The following is a 19,303-nucleotide window of genomic DNA, read 5'->3' as shown; positions in this document are numbered from 1 at the left end:
CTCTTCAATCAGGCAAAGAGCAAGGCAGCCAGCAGGCAAAAGCCGGATGCCCTAGATGTTAGTGTTAAAATCCTGAAGTCAAATATTCAATCATTTAGTGCTATTCAACCCAATCGGCCCTATTCTAGGTGTGCTGCAAATATAATGGTGAACATGATAGTTCACTTCCTCGAGGAATTTATTGGTCCAGTAAGGATACATACTTGCAAACTGGCTATTTAAAAGAGGCTGCAGTGAGTGCTGGAGAGAAATGACCAGAGTGCCACAGGAGCACGGAAGGAGGAGTCATCGATTCCCTTGGAGGAGTCTAGAAAGCTGTTACCTGCGGGAGGATATTTGACATGAACCTAGGGGAGGGAGGAGGAAGAGCTTTCCAGGAAGCGCTGGGAGCATTATAGAAATGAAAATACAGCACTACAGAAGCAACATGTCAAGGAAATAGTGAGGAAGTCAACGTGGCTACAGAGGCAAAGGCATGGGAAAGGATAGGAGACAAGGTTGGAGGGCTAGGAGCAAGGGGTTCTTACTACTGCCCCCAAGGGAGTTTAAACGTAATCAGCAATCCTGTAGGGGCTTTTAAATGCAAAGGAGATGAAATTAAATTTGCACTTTGAAGGAGAGCATTCTAAAGGCAATGTGAAAAGACTGAAGTGAAGAGAGGAAGTTGGAGCAGTCAGCTTGGGAGCAGCTTTCAAACAGTTCAGATAAAAGGTGTAAGAGTGAAAGTAGCATTAGAGATAGACAGAAGGGAAATATGGTTGAACTTAAGTGATGACAACACAGATTGGGTCAAGCGTTCAATCAAATACTCATTAAGTCCTACTAGATGTGCTGGGCTCTGTGTTAGATGTTGGAAATACACTGATAAAACATGATTTATGCCCTTGGGGAGCTTATATTCTCGTGGTTGAGAACTAGACAATTAATAATTAACAAGTAAACAAACAAAATAATTACATACCATGGTAAGTGCTTTGATGGGGGAAAAAGGGTGCTATGGAAGATAATACAATAGAAAGGAGACGGTGGGGGGGAGTATGTTGCAGGGTCAAAGAGAGCTGAAATTTTTGGAGCTGAAATTTACAAAATGAGAAGGGGTCACGCAAGGGAAGTGTCTTTACTGGAAGGAAGCACTAGTCTCTAATTCATAAAGTTAGAAAAACCTTGGAATGTTTATGAAAGTCAAGGAAAAAGAAAGGCAAGTGTGGTGAGAATTTGGGGAGGGAAAGGAATGGACAGAGGTATGAGCTGAGGTCAGGGGGCTAGAAGGGCTTGGGTCAGGTGAGGTGTCATAAGCTAAGGGAAGGAGTTTGGTTGTATTTCAGTAAAAAAGAAATTCATGAATTATGAATAACTTTATGTTTGAATATATTTTCTTTTCTGCTAAACTGAGGGTGAGTCGTACCCAATCTCATATTTTTATCACCTAGTATGCTTAACAAGTGTTGAACTATGTGCACCCTAATTTATGATCAAAATTTGGCTAATTTTTGGCTTACAAAAGCAAAAATAAAAGGAAAAAAAGAGAAACTTGCTGGAGGTAACAGATTTGGAAGAGAGAGAGAAAACAGGAAGGAAATTAGAAACTCTGCACTTCTGTTCACCCCTTTCTTTCGCATTCAACAGTGGGTACTGCGTTGGGACACTCGCGTGTGTGTGGGGGGGGTACTCTTCAAAGTGACGTAAACTGAAGTCCAGATAGTCAAAAGAAGAAACAAACAATGTGCTTTGCAAATGTCAAGAAAACATGTTTTGAGAATTATGCGCTTAAAAAAAAGAAAGTGGTGGTGAGCTTATTTTAAAGTACCCACAATGGCCACCACCAATTGGCATAGTGACCCAAACAGGGTGGTTGACAACTAAAAATGTAGCTTTGGCGGGTAGATAAAAAAGAGAAGCAATCTATAACTGGCCACTCTTGTAAGGTGCTTCTGCAATCTGGTTGTCCCTCATGGAAAGTTCACACACACACACACACACACACACACACACACATATAAAATATATATATAAAAGATTTTATTTATTTCTAGAGCGACTGGAAGGGAGAAAAAGAGAGAGAGAAACATTGATCAGTGAGAGATACATCGACTGGTTGCCTCTCGCACACCCCCAACCGGGGACCTGGTCCACAACCCGGGCATGTGCCCTGATCAGGAATTGAACCGGTGACCTTTTGGTTCACAGGCTGGCACTCAATCCACTGAGTCACACCACCCAGGGTAAAAGTTTATATTTTAAGACCCTTTTTAATATATCCTCTGAAAAGTTTTGTAAACAGTTAACAAGTTTAGAAAAGGCTTCCCAATACACTAGTACGTAAAGAAGACTCGATGTTTCACTCTCAACAAACTAGACACTAGAACAGCACCTTTAAATCTGTAAAATATTAAGTATTCATAGTCTTCCTCAAATCGCTACAAATGTTTCCTCAAATAAGCAACAGCTATTTATAAATTTTTATATCTTTGGGGATGCTTAATATTTAGGATAAAGAAACATTCTGAGATAACTAAAGTTTAGTTATATAATAATACACACACTAGAAAAGCCTTTGAAAAAACTGGAATGTGCACATTAGGAAAAACATAAGCAGCTCACAATTTCAAATTCAGACCACTTTTTAAAATTCACAAATACTATATAAAATTCAAAAATAAAATATTATAAGGGGGACAATAAACACTGTAATGAGAAAGGGAACAGCTAAACATTTCCATTGTGTAATGAACAATACTGCTATACTGATTCCATTTTGGTTTTTAATAAAGCCTCTTACCCGGAGCCCATGAAAGCGAGGATTACTGTAGAAGAGCTTCATCTGCTCAGATGGAAGTGGTCCTAGCACCTTCTGAATAGTAAAAAGCTGGTCAATTTCGCTTTCTCCAGGAAATAAAGGCTGTCCGTCACTAAGCTCCCCAAGAATACAGCCCACTGACCACATATCTACAGACTTTCCATAGGGAGCTCTGAAAAGCAAAGGGAGAGATTATCTTGGCAACTGGAGAAATACATTTTAATATTTCCCAATTATTTTGAACAGATTCATGATTTAAAGTACATTTATGTATTTAAGGAATTAAAAAGTGCCATGTGGAAAAAAGGGAGGCTATAAAAATAGGAACTATGGATATTCAAGTAAAAATTCAGAACATAAGCGAATAAATCTATACTAATAAAACCATCAGTTTAATAACATTTAGACAGCATACACTAAATTGAAATCTATTCATATCCAGGTATATTTTGAACATGAATACCTTAATAAACCTAAACACAGTGCACACATCTGGTAACACCTCGCTTGGAGAATAAAATGCTCCCAAGAAATTTATTTTCTAGGTCAGCAACTGCCAACTTATGGCAGACAAAAACTAATTACTAAAATTCTGTGGCACACCAAAAAACTATATTTTTTACTGATCTGACAAAAAATAGCTGTAATTTTGATTTACACTAATAATACCTACCCTATTGCTCCAAAGCAATTTTTTTAAAAAATCAGGTACCTATGCTTCTATATAACGATTTCTTGTACCAAGTATTAACTAATCAGACACAACCTTATATGCAACATGACCAGTAAGATGCAACTCTATTATACGACCTATATGTTTTATGGTTCAAGACAGGGCATTCACACTGGATGGCTATTGTTATGTTGGCTGTTGTCATTTTTTAATTTAACAATCTCAGGGAAAAAGAGGTCAGGGCCCCTGACTAAGCAGTCAAGTATATTGCATGTTTTAAAAGTCACTGTTCTAGGTAATTGTCCTTAAGGTCTCTCAATGTCAAAGTTACATCTTATCCATGTTTTTCAGTTCAGTCTATTAAAATGTACTGACTTTGTCTTCTTAAACTACAAGCACTGAATATTATTTAACCTTTGACTGCATAGCTAAGGTGGTGCTAAACTCTATTGTACTATTTACTTGAATCTATTTGTATTCTATAAATGGGGCCTTATGATAGCTATTCCTCTGAAAGCATTTTTCCCCATTATTTAGGGGTTTAGCTCTCTTCTAGGATCTGAGTTTACTGTTATTAATAAATGGAGGCTATAAATAAGAATCCAGATATCACCAAAACACCATTAATTGTATACCCCAATATCTAATATCTTAAGTCAAATTATATATTGCAGATTAAATAACAAATTGTATTTTCTTTAGTTTCAAACATAAATAATCTAAGCTTTAAGAAGGGAAAATCATAAAAATTAAAGCACTGTTAACACTATACAGAATATGTTTCTAGGACAATAAATCACTGAACAGAAAGTCAATATTTTATCTCATTTCCTTCCCACAAAAACTAAGAACCATATCAGGGAACTCCATGTAGATTTTTTTTTTGGTAGCTTGTCGGGGAGGGAAGGATACAGATCTTTCTTTATACCTATGACAGAGAAAACTTGTACTAGACGGAGAAACCTATGAAAAATCTCCACATACCCAGAAAATCTCTATATGCCCACTCCACATTATTTTTCTTCTGTCAGCTGATTTGAATAATTTATACAGCTGAAACTATTTAGAATGTCAAAGACAAAGTCTTGAGAATGTACAAAAATGTAAATTCTTAATCTTAACCAAATATCAACTGATATCAATGGAATTTTTACACAAATAACATGCTTCTTCAACTAGTCTTGATACTTCCAATTACTAATTAGTGATATTCAATTTGGATCAAATTAGTTGGAATCCTCATCTACTTTGGGTACCTTCCACACAGCAGTTTGCTGATAGGTATTATTAGGCAGCAAATACTCTTTAAAGTTTTGCAATAAGGCTGTCCTCAGAATTATTTTGTTGGAGCCAACTTATAGGCAAAACCATATTATAATGAATCTACCATCCTTGAGTCCTTGGATGGGGTTCTATGAATGACCTAATTTACATTCATTTCTTCTTTGGCAAACACTGTCCAGTAAATTCAAATTACAATCCCTCCCAAAAGATATGGACTATGCATCCCAGTAAGTCCAGACAGAGGTACACAGACGAAATAGACAAAAATAACCTCTGTGGACATCCACATTCTTAATGTGAAAGATTATTAACAGAGATGGTGGCAATGAATTCCCCCCATTTCCTTACATCTCCCACTTTGTAATGTGACCCTACTACTCCTACCACCAAGAGGTGGGGTTTATTTCTCCATCCCTTGAATCAGGACCTGGCCATATAAAGTGCTTTGGCCCATGAGGCAAGAGACATGCAAACAGAGGCTTGAAAACTACTTTTGGTTTGGAGCTTGCTCTAATGCTATAGGGATTTCTTCTGTCATCACACCAAGAAACTTGGACTAGCCTATTAGAGGATGAGTCCCCATGGAACAGAGATGGTCTGTCCCAGCTAAGGCCCCATAAACCAACCAGCCTCCAGATGATCCACAGACTGACTGTAGCTACATTAGCAACTCCGACTGAGACCAGCAGAAGAACCATCCAACTGAACTCTAATTGCTGACTCCCTCAAATCACTGGCACTCAGAATCATGAGAAAATAAAATGGTGTTTTGTTTTACGCCATTAAGTTTTGGGGTGGTTTGTTATACTGGAATAGGTATTTAATTAACTGACATTCTTATTTTTCATAGATGACCCCAGAACTAATGATATAGGGTCAGTAGTTACGCAGATGTCATTCTATGTGGGGAAGGTAACTCACCCAAGTAAGAGTTCTGGGGACCGATACCACCTGGTGGCCACATACTCTGTATAATTAGCATTATTGCCTTCTGACAGATTCCGAGCAAAACCTAAAAGAGAGCAAAGTCCAAAGGTGTAACTTTGAAAAAGAAATTATAATTTCATGTTGGCAAAATATTTCAGTGCTAACAGTACTTTAAAGGAACATCAAAACATAATGACTGGTATTGATGGGCTGTTTATTGACAGTGTCCTTGTTATTTTGAAAGGTTAATCCACTGTTCATATGTCAATTAAAAAAATGTATTCACTAAAAAACCAGTCTCCCCCTATGCTAAAGAAATCCATGTTTTCAAAATTATCACATGCTTTAATAAGCATTCAGAGCATATTTTTAAACTAGTTCTCCCAATAAATACAAGTCTTAGGAACAAAATGGAGTCCCACAAAAGCCAAGAAGTCAAAGCTAAATTAACGATTTAGAGAGAGTCACTACATTCTGCTATGTGGGACGTTCATGGTATTTGCATATCTACTGTTACTGATCAGTTCCAGCCATTATATAAACAAATAATGGTTGGCAATGATGAAAACAAAGCAGGCCAAAATTATTTTCATATCCTAATGTGACTGAGAAGCATATTAAGAGGTATCTAAATAACCTTATAGACTCTATTATTATTTCCCACCAAACCCTTTCAAAAGGTTTTAGGGTCACAAAATATACCAGCAGTTAATTACCCATCTATCTCACCAAAAGCAAGGAGGATTCATTGTGAATAGCTATAGAGAACCAGAACATTAAAATTAGGGGTAAAAATTAAGGTGTGTATCAGTTTCGAAAAGTGGAAAATAGTATTTCTTAAAATGGAACAGTAAAAAGTAAAAACAGCAGCAAAAATACCCCACTAACTTCAGTTAATCAATACTTCTTTGTAAGACATAGTTAGAAGAAATATTAGTATTTTGGAATGGGGATCTTCCAGCTAAATAAAGAAGCAACTCACTCTCGGAGGGAAAGCAATTAGGAAGCCCTTCTAGGGGATGCCCAGTAGTACTGCCATGTGGAACTTCAGACTGTTTAAAATGGCCATTTCTTGAAATGATACCAGGCCAGGGATATTCTTTTCCTATTACTAACCATTCTACAGGCATCTTTTATAACTTAACAAATTTCAGTAACCAACTCCACAGTTCATGGATGCACAATAAAGGGTCTATGAGGTACACAAAGTCTTGGCACTTGGTGGTTATCACAATTATGGCTAGAAAGTAAAAACAATAGATACTGTTCCTGAAAATCAACCTAAGGAAGTGCTAAAAAATGCCATGATCAAAATCATTTAAATACAGTGTTCAGGATTTGCTTTTGTTTTTCTAAGCACTTCTTAAGATGTTTTGGATATAGCAGGACTCTTCTCTGCAATATTCTATCATAAAGTACATTTCTCCTCAAGCAAGCAGGTTCACAATATTCAGTTCTTTGAAAACACTGAGCAAAAACAACTACACCTGCTTCCAACTGCAACAATGGACAAAATCGGTCATTCTAAAGTGAATTCTTGGAATCTTTCCAGGTATCACTTGTATGATTCGTCTCCTAAGTATTAATGTAACTTTTGTTTACAAAAGCAAATGCCTTCTCATTTATATGTGGAGGTTTACACTGTATGTGATTATATTTGAATATCTGAAAAAATAATATTAAAAAAGCCAATTTATTTTTCAACATATTTAAACAAAAGTATAATTAAAAAAGTGACTCAACAAATACCCTATATTTTGAAAACTTTTCTGAATTATTTTAATTTAAATGTTTTAAAAGTGTTTAATACAGAGTTTTGTACATGGAAACAATATACAATTTTATACTCGAAGAGAATACTACTCAAAAACTTCCTTACACATTTGATCAGGAGCTGGAGTATAACACATCAATTACTAATCTCATTCATTGAAAATTTAAAGAGAATAGAATTGTTCTATATATGTGTTTTGACTGCACAGATATCTAACTTCTGCATTTATACATAGACACATGTGTATTTACATAGGTATATTTTCATTGTTTATGATATGCCTAAGACAGTTTTTATCAACATTTAAAATATTTAAAAAATGTTTTTATTGTACTCAAACCAGAAGGGCATAGTGGTATTTCCTAGAAACTCTTTATCTGGGGTCATTAAGTGCCAGACTTATGAACGTATTCACATGCATGTATTTGCTTTGAATTCTCATTAAATAAATACTGCATGATGAATTTTTTAAAAAAGAGTAGAAAATACTATCTACAGCAAAAAGAGAGTAGTAAGTAGTCTCCCTGTAATGAATTTTTTCAACATATGACCCAGCAGAATGCTCGTCTGCTACTTTAAGTCAAAACATAAAAAATGCTTTTAATATGCCTGTAAAAGCTACCTATGTGGTATAGTAACTTAATTTTCTACAGTAGTCTCCCCTTCACAGGGGCTATAGTCCAAGACCACCTCCCCAAAGTGGATGCCTGAAACCACAAATAACACCAAACGTGTATGCGCTGTTTTTTCCTATACATACGTACCTTTTCATGTAAAAGGAGCATTTTACAGCTTCTCTTGCACTTTGGGGCCAATATTAAATAAAGTAAGGGTTATCTGAACACAAGCACTAGTGTACCGAGATAGCCAATGTGATAACGCAGACAGTACTGGGATTCACATCCCAGGCAAGACAGAGCAGGAAAGCATGGGATTTCATCACATTACTCATAATGACACAATTTAAAACTTATGAATTAGTTTTGGAATTTTCCATTACATATTTTTGGACCTCGGCTGACCATGGGTTAACTGGAAGTGCAGAAAGTAAAACTGCATATAAGGGAGGGCTACTGTACTTAAAGGGCTCAATTTCTGTTTAACTTACCGAAGTCACACAGTTTCAAAACATCATTGTGGCTAATTAAGAGATTTTCTGGCTTTATATCTGGAGTATCAAGATTAAAAAACAATTATTAAAAAATGTCCCACATACTATAGATTGATACCATTAGATCACTGTAACAGCATCTAACTAGAAATATCCAGAATGATTTGCACAGAAACCTGTGGCAGTGAAAAGCAGAGTAACATATTTTATGCTGCTACATAAAAGTTTCAATTAATTTCCTTTTGAGGAACATGCAGACCACAATTTCAAAAATATTTCCCCTTTAAAATGTAAAGGCATTAATTGCACCCCTGAAAGGAATTTAAGAATTATTTAATCTAGGCCACTACATTTTAAGAAACTATTTTTACTTTATAAAATGCTAAGAACACAAATTTTTAGAGGTGCAATATAAAATGCTTATACCTAACAAGATACCTTAAAAGCACATATGAGAGTAAATACCTAGCATTATACCTATTGGAGGAAAAAATACATATAAGATACATTTTCTGTTATGATTTTCTATGTAATTTCTACATTTACACATCTCTTTAGCTTTTCTATGTGGTTCACAATTATAAATGTCTAATTCTGAAGCTACATTGAATGAGTCAAGAGAAGATTTCTCATTTTTTCCATGGATTTTTGAAGGTATGGTGGGAGATGAGGAGTAGAAATACAAAGAAGATGCAGTTTAATTACCCCCTTGGAAGGCATCTCACAACTGCATTTTTAGAGTACCCATCATCTATATCATATGGTAGAAGTGAAACTGGAGAAAGGGAAGAGGTAGGAGTGAAATCTGCAGATTTCAGAATCATGGCTTCTACTGCTAATTCCCAACCATTGATTCACTATACACTTAACGAAATCACTGTATCACTATGGAAATGAAGCTACATCAGTTCCTTACTAATATCCTCAAACTGCATAATATAGACTGTTATTTTACCCTAGACACTAGATTTCCAGCTGACTTGGACATCTATCCATGCCATCCCTGCTAAGATAACTGCTATGAAAGTCAAATACGAGAGAAATATCAACTGTCTCTTTCTTGAAATAATAGGAGTTGGCATTCTTCACAGGCTATTCTTAAAGTGAGGCTATTTTTAAAGTGATATCCTTATGTTTGTGTATAGGTAAATTAAAATGTAGCATTCACTTACTTGATAATTAAAAGAGAAAAAGTGAATATAACATTTTTCTGACAAACATCTTTTAGTTTCATTATTGTATTTATTTGTGTCTCATTATTGTAAAACTCTGGAATGCAATAGGGATTATCAGAATGTGGTGTATTTTTAGTGGTGTAGAGTTAATGATGGTGCTCAGAAAGTAAATTCCCTTTTATTGCTATAAACTATGCACCTTGTGGCTATAAAGGACAAAATAAAACAGTTGATGGAACTATAATCATGACCTTTATGTCACAATGACCATGCATGCAACCTGCAAAAATGGGCACTTTTCAGTAACAGGTAGGAAACATTAGGAGGTCATGGTCTAGCTGGAAATCTTGGTCTCTAAGGGAATAAGCAGCAACTGTCAATGCAGTGTGTGTGTGTGGTTGGGGGGTCATTGTCAGGGACTTAGGGACTATTTCTAAAGCCTGATTTTGGGTTCGTTTAACATTACCTGGCCTACCTGAAGGACCAAAGGAGACCTGGAAGGCAAATGATGTCCCTTATCTGTACTTTCAAAATGTATTTAATCTAAATAGAATGTCAGTGTCTATGGAAATATTCTTATGATAGTAATATGTGAAATATTTTGTTAACTTTACTTGATGTTTTAATATTTTCCATTTCAAAAATTCCATACTTACCCCTATGAACAATATCATTCTTATGGCACCAGTGAATAGCTTTGATTAGCTGATATATATAACTTTTTACTTTTTCAGGTGGAACTCCATTTGGCATTTCTTCCAGCAACTCAAGCATATTCTAAAAATTAAACATGGAGCCATTAATCTCCAAAATTAGGCAGGCTCATAAATCATGTATTAACAATTTAAAAATGCATCTTAGGTGGTAATTCATCCAATACTCGGCCTGCATTTTTAAAAATTGTTTTGTTTTTCATCTATAACCTTTTCCATGTTGAAGCAGAATATTGTATTAAATCAAGGTGATTTTTTAAAGAGAATTTCCATTTTTACTACTCTCTAGTGCTATCCCAAATTATAATCCTATGCACTTCTCACTCTCCCCGAAACCTTTTATGCATCATTTTAGCAGTTTTCCAAGGAAAAGCAACACAAAGGAGATAAGACACTGTAATGTATAAAGAAGGAGGTGATACAGTCATTAACACAATGCATTGTGCATCTTTACTGTAACTTTGCAACAAAACCAAGCCTTGAAAATATTCCTGGGAGACCTGGAAAATATTCATAAAAGAAATAATCCCTAAGATTAGCAGTGATCAATACAATGAGTACAGATATTAAAACAGGCTAGAAAATACTGCTGAAATAAAAATTCACAGACTCTAAATAAATCAGTATGAAAAAATTTCAGTCTGGAGTGACCATTCCAAAATTCATGAAATTTTTTCATTAAGTACAAACCCCACTTAACCAGTCTCTCTAAATTTCCAGATTAACCAAACATCCTTCATTCCCTCTGTAAAGCTCAAGACTGAGACCCACAGCACAGCATCAGAATTTATTGTTTATAGACGACCATCTAGGACAGCAGTTCTCAAAGTGTGATCTGTGGATCTCTGGAAGGAGTTCTCAGATCATGCAGAGGGCCCATGGAGTCAAAACTATAGTCATAATAACACTCGGCCTTTTTCATTGTGCTGGCATTTAAACTTAATGGTCCAAAGCAACGATGGATAAATTGGTGCACTTTAGCATGAATCAAGGCTTTGGGTGCCTCAATGCCATACCCTTGCAGTTACAATAAGAACAAACCAGTTTAAGTTAAGGATGTCTTTGATGAAGCAGTAAAAATTATTACTTTTATTAAATTTCAATTCTTAAGTACGTATCTTTTTAGGAAGCTACATGATAAAATGAGGAGTATACATAAAGTACTTCTTGCTGCTGCACATCGAAGTACGACGGTCATATTGAGGAAAAGAACTTGGGCAATTGAGTTGGAAACTGAATGAGCCACTTTTCAAGTGGAACACCAATTTGTAGTTGAAAGAACGACTGACACACAAACATATTTGTTAACATGTAATGGGCGTGTTATTTTATTTAAATGAATCAATAAATATTTTATATTGTTCAGTTTGACTTTTATGATGAGAAATAGTAACAGATAAAGCCCACATAAATGAAAGCTCTGAGGGTTCCCAAAAATGTTTAGAAGGGTAAAGGAGTCCTAAGATCAAAAAGTTATAAAACCACTGCTCTCATACAAAATGACAACTTTGTTCTCACCAGTCAAGCTGTATGCGTATAAACAGTCAGATTTCGTTTACAACACACCCATACCTATTTGTAACAGGTGAACTTGTTATTTTAATATAAGTAAATATCATACAAACCAATGAAATAATGTTTTCAAAAAGAGAGTTGCTATTTATAAGAAAAGTAAGTTTAATACTTTGGGGAGACTTAATAAAGGGAAGCCACCAAACCTACTGCTGTCTAATCAAACATGAGTGCAACAATCATAAAACATTGGCGAGGATGGCTGGTGGTGGTGATCAAGATTCTGCACTGAGATTGCTTTGCAGTATTTTAAAGCTTTTGCTTCACTTTAAAGAAGCCAGCACAGGATATCATAGCTGATGCATTAAGGGATGATGTATGCAAGAAAGACCTATCTTAAAGCTTTTGCTTCACTTTAAAGAAGCCAGCACAGGATATCATAGCTGATGCATTAAGGGATGATGTATGCAAGAAAGACCTATCAGAACACCAATCAGAAGATCAGTACTCAAAAGGCCTTGACCCTACCTCTAAAGAATGGAAAATCTATTATTTATAGGTTTTTAGTTAAAATAAAATGTTTAAAGTGTATGTATGCCATTTTAAAAATGATTCGGTACTTGAATTGCCTTTTTCAATTAACAAATGCATAGGAGGCTCAAAATGCACAGGAGGAATAAGAGGGCTTTGTAATAGAGAACATAAATGGTCTTATTTCATATTCAACTCTAAAGTTTTCAGTGGCAGAGAAGAATCCATTCTTCTCTCATTCCACAGTAATACAATTTGTAAGTGGATACATAGGTGGCCAGAATGAAGAGTGCATTTCCCCTCTGCCTTACGGCTAGTGTGGCCACACAGGTAAGTCCTGGCCAACGAGATGTGATAGCTCTATCTTGACCTTGAAGACAAGGGCCACATCTCAGGGGTGGTGAGCAGAAAGGCAAAGGCAACCTGGGACTCCTACAGCTGTGGAGTTGCCATACCAGCCTGTACTGCCCACCTTTACATTTGTATGTGAGAAACTTCTTTGTTTCAGCTCCTGTGATCCTGCATCTCTGTTACAATCCCCTACCCTTAGAGAGTCTTTCTCCTTGACCTCTCGAGACTCGTCAATCATTAGGCACTTCCACTGACAGAGTGGTGTGATGGTCACCCTCCACTGACAGAGTGGTGTGATGGTCACCCTCCACTGAAGGGCCAGAACAAGAATCCCAGACCTAGAGGTCAGAAGACTGGAATTCTGGTAGCAGTTCTGCCACTTATCAGCAGATATGACAGATTATCTGAAACAAAAAGGTGATTTCTCCATTTGTCCCTACTAAACTGTTATGAACTATGAACAATCACCATGAGTAGAACAGAAATAAAAAGGATAAATGAAATAGATGTCCTAATTTTATTATTTGGCAGTGAAAACTGCAAACGGCATAATTATTTTTGACAACTGAAGAGTAATATAAACAGCATCTGATTTTACAGCAATCTTTTAAAATAACTTTTTAAAAATATCAAATTTCATTTTATTTTGGTAGGGACAGTCCCTTCCTTAGGAAAGTACCTAAATTGACACAGAAGGAGAAACCTTAAAACAGATATTAGGGGGGGAAAAAAACATAAAACAGTGTTTAAAATAACAAAGAGCCTTGTAATATTTTTCAGCTTTTGCTTGTAACGAAGTTACTATATATCTTTTTTAGTTAGAAGAAGAATTTGTAAAGGCTGAATTAATTCAAAAGCCACATTACTAGCCAGTTGTCTCAGCAGCACTGCTTTCCAGTCCAGGATGGTGGTGGTGGTGGTGACGTTCTGTCATCTACGCCAGAGAAAGCACCTGGGTATTGACCTAAAGCAAACATAAACCTCTCCAGTCTTAATCTTCTTTAGATAATAACATAGGAAATCAGCAGAGCCACCTACTTAGTGATCAAGAAAACCTTTAAAAAGGGCTGTTTGGCTTCACTTTATTTTACTCTTGTTAAGGTACTCGTTTAAGTCCTTGACAATAACCAACTGCTGTAAGTCAGCTGCTGTCCAAGAAAATCATAGGCACATAAAATTGATCACTGTAGTGTACATTTGCCCTTAGGTCATATCATGAACAGTTAACAATTTTTTTTAAAGTATACTAACACAAGCACACAGACTACTCAGACAATGTGGGTTTTCTTCTTTTCTTCAATGCTTCCAATTCCTTACCTGTGGTCTCACCTACCTCCTCAAGCATCCACCTTATGCCTCCTGGTACATCATCTTCCCTCAAATATAACCAAAGCACTGGCAGTTCACCAAAGGCTGCTTCGTGAGCTCACCCATGCACCACCATAGGTGCTAGTCAGACACCCATCCTGTGCTAGTAGGATCTTACACGTACCTCTACCATCACTGCCAACTTATCTGTCTTTCACTCAGAGGCCTTGCTCAGGTTTAATGAAAATAAACCAAGTCTAAAAATTACTTATTGAACACAGATTCTCAGACTTCAGAAGGCAAGCCAATACATTATTTACACTTAAGATTATATTTATACGGTTAAATTGTATAAAGTCTGTCAATATATTTCAGGACTTTTCTAGTGATTGTAGGTAATAACTTTCCGTTTTTAAAGTCCTTAGATTATGAGAACATTGACAAGTCAGACTAGGTAATAGTACTTCCTTGAATAGTGTCAGAAAACAGCCCTAAAAAAAAAAGAATCAGGCAAATCTCCACAGTACCAATTAGTGACTTACTTTTTCAACATATTCAAATACCAAGTACAATTTCCCCCTCCGACGAAAAGCTTCTTTCAGCTCCACAATGTTTTCCTGTTTGAGAGTACGAAGCATTTTAAGCTCTCGTAAAGTCGTTTCCTTGACCTCTTCATTTTCTAGAATGTAAACAATAGTGAATAGGGTAAAATTAAAGCTTTCAAACTACTGTTCAAAAGAATTCTAAGAGCACTGAAAACATACTAATTTCACTTTCCACTCGGAGTACTTCTGCATAAGAAGTATAAGGATGACATAATAAATACCACCTTTTCTTGTTCTAAGGAAAAGAATTAGAAACTTCAAGAAAAGGCTTATTTGACCAGCATGAACCTAATTTTCTGCTTGAATTTTCTTAACCTCCTTATTGTAAAGTATATGTGTAAAACACAGAGTTCCAGGTACCACTTATGAATCCACTGTCAGTTTAACACTACATTCTGAGGAATGAGTTTAAAAGCATAAAAAGGAAGCAACCATATTAGTGTGCAGAGGAGGCTCTATGCCCCATCTGTAGCAGTTGATGTTTTTAAGTTTGGCCTGAAGCTTTGGCTTAAAAGAGCATTTTATTCCTCAGGCTGCATGGGAGTCACCTCAGTGAGCAGCAGCCATGTGCTAGGCATCCACAATGCAGCACACAGTCAAGTTGCAGGGAATTCTAAGTGTGTCTGATCTTCTCTTGGAACAGCAGCTGCTGTAGGTTCCTGCCATCCTCCTGTGGCATGTCCATCTGTCCATCCCAGATGGTGTAGCTGTACTGGGGTGGAGAACGTATGCTGAACCAACATCCCCTTCAATATCATCAACATCACTCATGATAACCCCCACAGACATGGAGGAAGGATAGAAGTCACATTAACTCTAATGGATTCATTAACAGGGGGAGTGGGGAAGATAATATTTCATTTTAAATGAGTTTTTATGATTTAGCCAGGAAATTCGTACTACCATGTTTACATGTGTATACACAAGGATACAGGTTCATAATTCCTTATCTGCAATTCCAAGAACCCAAAAATCAGTCTAAAAACTGACCACTTTTTCTAAGTTTCTGGCACATCTCTTTAAAGGTAAAACCTGATCTGATGTGAGACCACTTAAAGCCTTTGTGTATGCATACACTTAGTATGGATATTCATTTGTTGTACTTTAGAAACAGTACCTGATTACAAGGTGCTAAAGTAACAACTCAAATTTTCATTCTAAAATCAAAAAGTTATAAATTCTGAAACACATCTGGCCCCCAGGTTTTGGGTTAAGGGTCAGAATCCTAGCTTCAGAGCTTAAGTTGTATAACCCTCAGATTCTGGCATTTCTGCGGCAGGGGAGAGGGAGAAAATGAAGTCTGGGGATAAGAGTGAGAAAAATTAAGGTGCCTTCCAGGAAGAGATACTTCCTAAGCACGATACACAGGAGGAAAAAGCCTGAATGGGGCCAAAGGAGCAGGGATATTCTAAATATAGTGTTTGGAATACTTCTCAGATTATTTTCTATCTCAACCCCCAGTCAAATTGAGTTTAAAGAAAGGAGAACTGGTTACACTAATGAAAAGATTCTCCCACTTCAGTAAGAAAACTGTTGGAGAAGGTTGGAACTCAGATTAGGAAAGGGCAGAGAGAGACAGTGCCTATCAGAAGAAAGGCAAGAACTAGCTGTAGCTAAGGCCAACAGTGGCTTAGGCAGTGAACCAGCCCAGCCTGTAACAGCGCCCACATGAGTAGAAAAGAGCATGACACAGTGGAGACCACCTGGCAGTAGGAGGGAAATGTGTGCGATGTGATGGGGGACTTCCCAAAGCGGCTTAGAGGATGGGGGCAGAGGCAGGAGGGGGGCGGAGAGGGACACAGAGGTCCAGCTGTTCTGCTATTTGAGGCTAAGCCAGAGAAGTGGTGTTTTGTGATTGTTAGAACTGCTAAAGTGTAGAGAACACTAAAAGCCTTGTCTTACGAAGAAGGCTAATCTGCCTGTTCCATCTGAGTTATTCCAAGGTTGGGACACTCAAACTAAAATTCACCTATATATAAGACTCAGGAACACACTGATTTTAGTAAGAAGCAGGTGATCGTCTTAACAAGGAAGTGATGCAGCAAGAGATAATCTATTGATCACTCATGACCTGGGTCCTGCGTACTTTTCTATCCTCATCTCAAGCCCTTTTCCCCCTACTCCTACACGTTAGTCTTTCAGTTTCCAAACAGTTTCAAACTTTATTTTTCAATGTTAGGGCCTTTGGATTTGTTCCCTCTGCCTAGAACTCTCATTCCACCACAGGGCTCGCTCCTTCGGGGTTTTATTTTAAATGTCCCTCCCTTAGTTTTACCTTGTCTGGGAAGCTTCCAAGACCAAGTAAAAACAAAAGGAGTTTATCATAACCAAGCCATTACTACATGAAATGCTAAAGGGGATTATTTAACAAAAAGAAGATCAAAACAATGAATATTAAAATAGCAATAAATTCACAACTGTCAATAATTGAATCCAAATAACAAACTAAGCAAACAAGCAGAACAGGAACAGAATCATAGATATGGAGATCATTTGGAGGGTTATCAGCTGGGAGGGGGAAGGGGGAGAATGGGGGAAAGGGTACAGGGATTAAGAAGCATAAATTGGTAGGTACAGAATAGACAGGGGAATGTTAACAATCGTTAGGAAATGGAGTAGCCAAAGAACTTCTATGCACAACCCATGGACATGAACTAAGGGAGGGAAATGCTGGAGGGAATGGGGGTACCAGGTGGAGGGGCACAAAGGGGAAAAAACTGGGATAACTGTAATAGCATACTCAATAAAATATATTTATAAATATAAGTAAATGTCATTCCTCAAGAGCCTTGCCCAGAGCACTAAACCAAAGCAGGCCTCCATCCCCATTGTTCCTTATCACAATACTCTGAAAGTTTCTTGCAGACCTTCACACCATCTTTATTTATGTCTTTGTTTGCTTCCTGGTTTACCATCTGCGTGGCCACCCCTGCAAATTGAGAGCTCTAGGAGGACAGGCCTTGGTTCTTTTGTTCAACCATATACACTCAACAACCTAGGACTGTACCTGCAACAAAGGGATCAATAAATGCTTCTTACACAAATGCTTCCATGGGTGCCAGGAAGATATCTTTGCTCATATGTGGCTTGCTTTTGTTCCCTTACGACATGGGCAGCCACAATGCAAGACCTAGATTTTGTATGCTTTTAACCAACTGACACTGAAATGTGACTTTGAGCAAGCCACTTAACCTGTCATTCATAAAATAAATGGGCACCCCCCACACATACACATACCCTAAAAAAAAAAAAATCCCATGGCCTTTTACAATATAATAATCTATTATTTCTTTTTATTAAAATCTCATTGATTACGAGCCTAAACCTCACTGAATTTTGGCTCTTTGTTACGTATACATCATTCAAACCTATGCTGACTCTACTTAAGAATGGTTATAGAGAGAAGAGAAAGGAATCTTCCAAAAGCAGTTCACAAAGTCCCTTAGTATGTAGTGCCCAAACCACCTCATTTGAGCAGCCTATTTTTTTTTAGGAAATGAAAGCTTCTCTAATTTATGCCAGTCAGAGGTATTAAAAGTTGAGATTGTAATAAGTGAGAATGAGCAGGAAGTGGAATTATTAATTTTGTAAGTGCAAGCAAAATGCACACCCTTCATTACTGGGCATATTCTATCATTTTTGTTTCTCCAAGTACTTTTAAGGTTCCTGGCCTACCCTGGACTTTATGATGAAAATTGGGGCACTAAACAATTAAATTGTGGGGAAAAGGAAAGCGCATTCCACTTACACTTGTTTCTCTCCTCAGATGTTCAGAAAGTAGCCATGCTCTTCAGTGAGGCAGTTTTTTTAAAGGCGGTAGCAGAGTCCACTGAAGTGAGCACAAAAATCCCTGCCTTCTATCTGACAGAATCCCATGGATTCTTTATTGAGGCCAGCCTCCTCCAGTTTACAATTGAAGAAACCAATTCCAAAAAAGAATAACTTTATCGGGGTGACTGAACAGAATGTCACACTGAGTAGAACACAGGGACATAGGCAACATGGTAGAAGGCAGTGAGGGAGCTTTGGACAGTGAGTTGGAACAGCAAGTTTCAGATCTAGGCTCCATTAGTGCTCAGCTGAATAGCAAAAAAGCATGCTATGGGTGGAAGAAAAACTCAACAAAGACCGTAGGGTCTACGTCTTAGTCTCAGTTAATGATATAGTAGCTGGGTAGCTTTGGGTCTTTGGTTCCTCGGCTGTACATTGGGGTTTGGGATTCTTCCAGATGATGCAGGTCCTTCTAGTTCTAAGAGCTGGTACTTCCATGTGATTCCTGCTGATATGCATGCTAATGGACTTGGTCATCAGTTATCAATGAGAGTGTTGAGCTTAGCACAGATAGCAACTCTGACAAAATTATATAAATTCTACTGAGTAGTGACTAAATGGCTGGGTAGGAAAAGGATGTGAAGTAGAACAAAACAAAACAAGCCAAAAAACGAAACTACTTTGAAGCTCGCCAGGAAGGTAAGTTAACACACCTAAAAATCAAGAAGAGAGACTGACTGAAGTAAAACAAAATGATTTTTAAGAAGAAAG

General features: G+C 37.1%; 1 protein-coding gene across 2 annotated transcripts in view; it reads right to left on the bottom strand.

The window, feature by feature from the left end:
• The window catches only part of CDKL5 (cyclin dependent kinase like 5), a 149,415-nt gene that overhangs the window by 36,375 nt on the left and 93,737 nt on the right, over nucleotides 1–19,303 (bottom strand). For both annotated transcript variants that reach the window (XM_054581110.1, XM_054581111.1), the window contains exons 5-9: nucleotides 14,699–14,835; nucleotides 10,398–10,518; nucleotides 8,564–8,623; nucleotides 5,676–5,766; nucleotides 2,780–2,969 (exon numbers count right to left, since the gene is read on the bottom strand). In XM_054581110.1, the coding sequence (XP_054437085.1) occupies nucleotides 2,780–2,969; nucleotides 5,676–5,766; nucleotides 8,564–8,623; nucleotides 10,398–10,518; nucleotides 14,699–14,835 (599 nt within the window). The remainder of the gene's footprint in view (nucleotides 1–2,779; nucleotides 2,970–5,675; nucleotides 5,767–8,563; nucleotides 8,624–10,397; nucleotides 10,519–14,698; nucleotides 14,836–19,303) is intronic.

This window comes from Pteronotus mesoamericanus, unplaced genomic scaffold (assembly GCF_021234165.1).
Source record: "Pteronotus mesoamericanus isolate MK-2021 breed Mesoamerican mustached bat unplaced genomic scaffold, CSHL_Meso_final contig_65, whole genome shotgun sequence".
Lineage (NCBI taxonomy): Eukaryota > Metazoa > Chordata > Mammalia > Chiroptera > Mormoopidae > Pteronotus > Pteronotus mesoamericanus.
The sequence above is the reverse complement of the archived record's forward strand: the minus strand, read 5'-3'. Positions and strand labels throughout refer to the sequence as shown.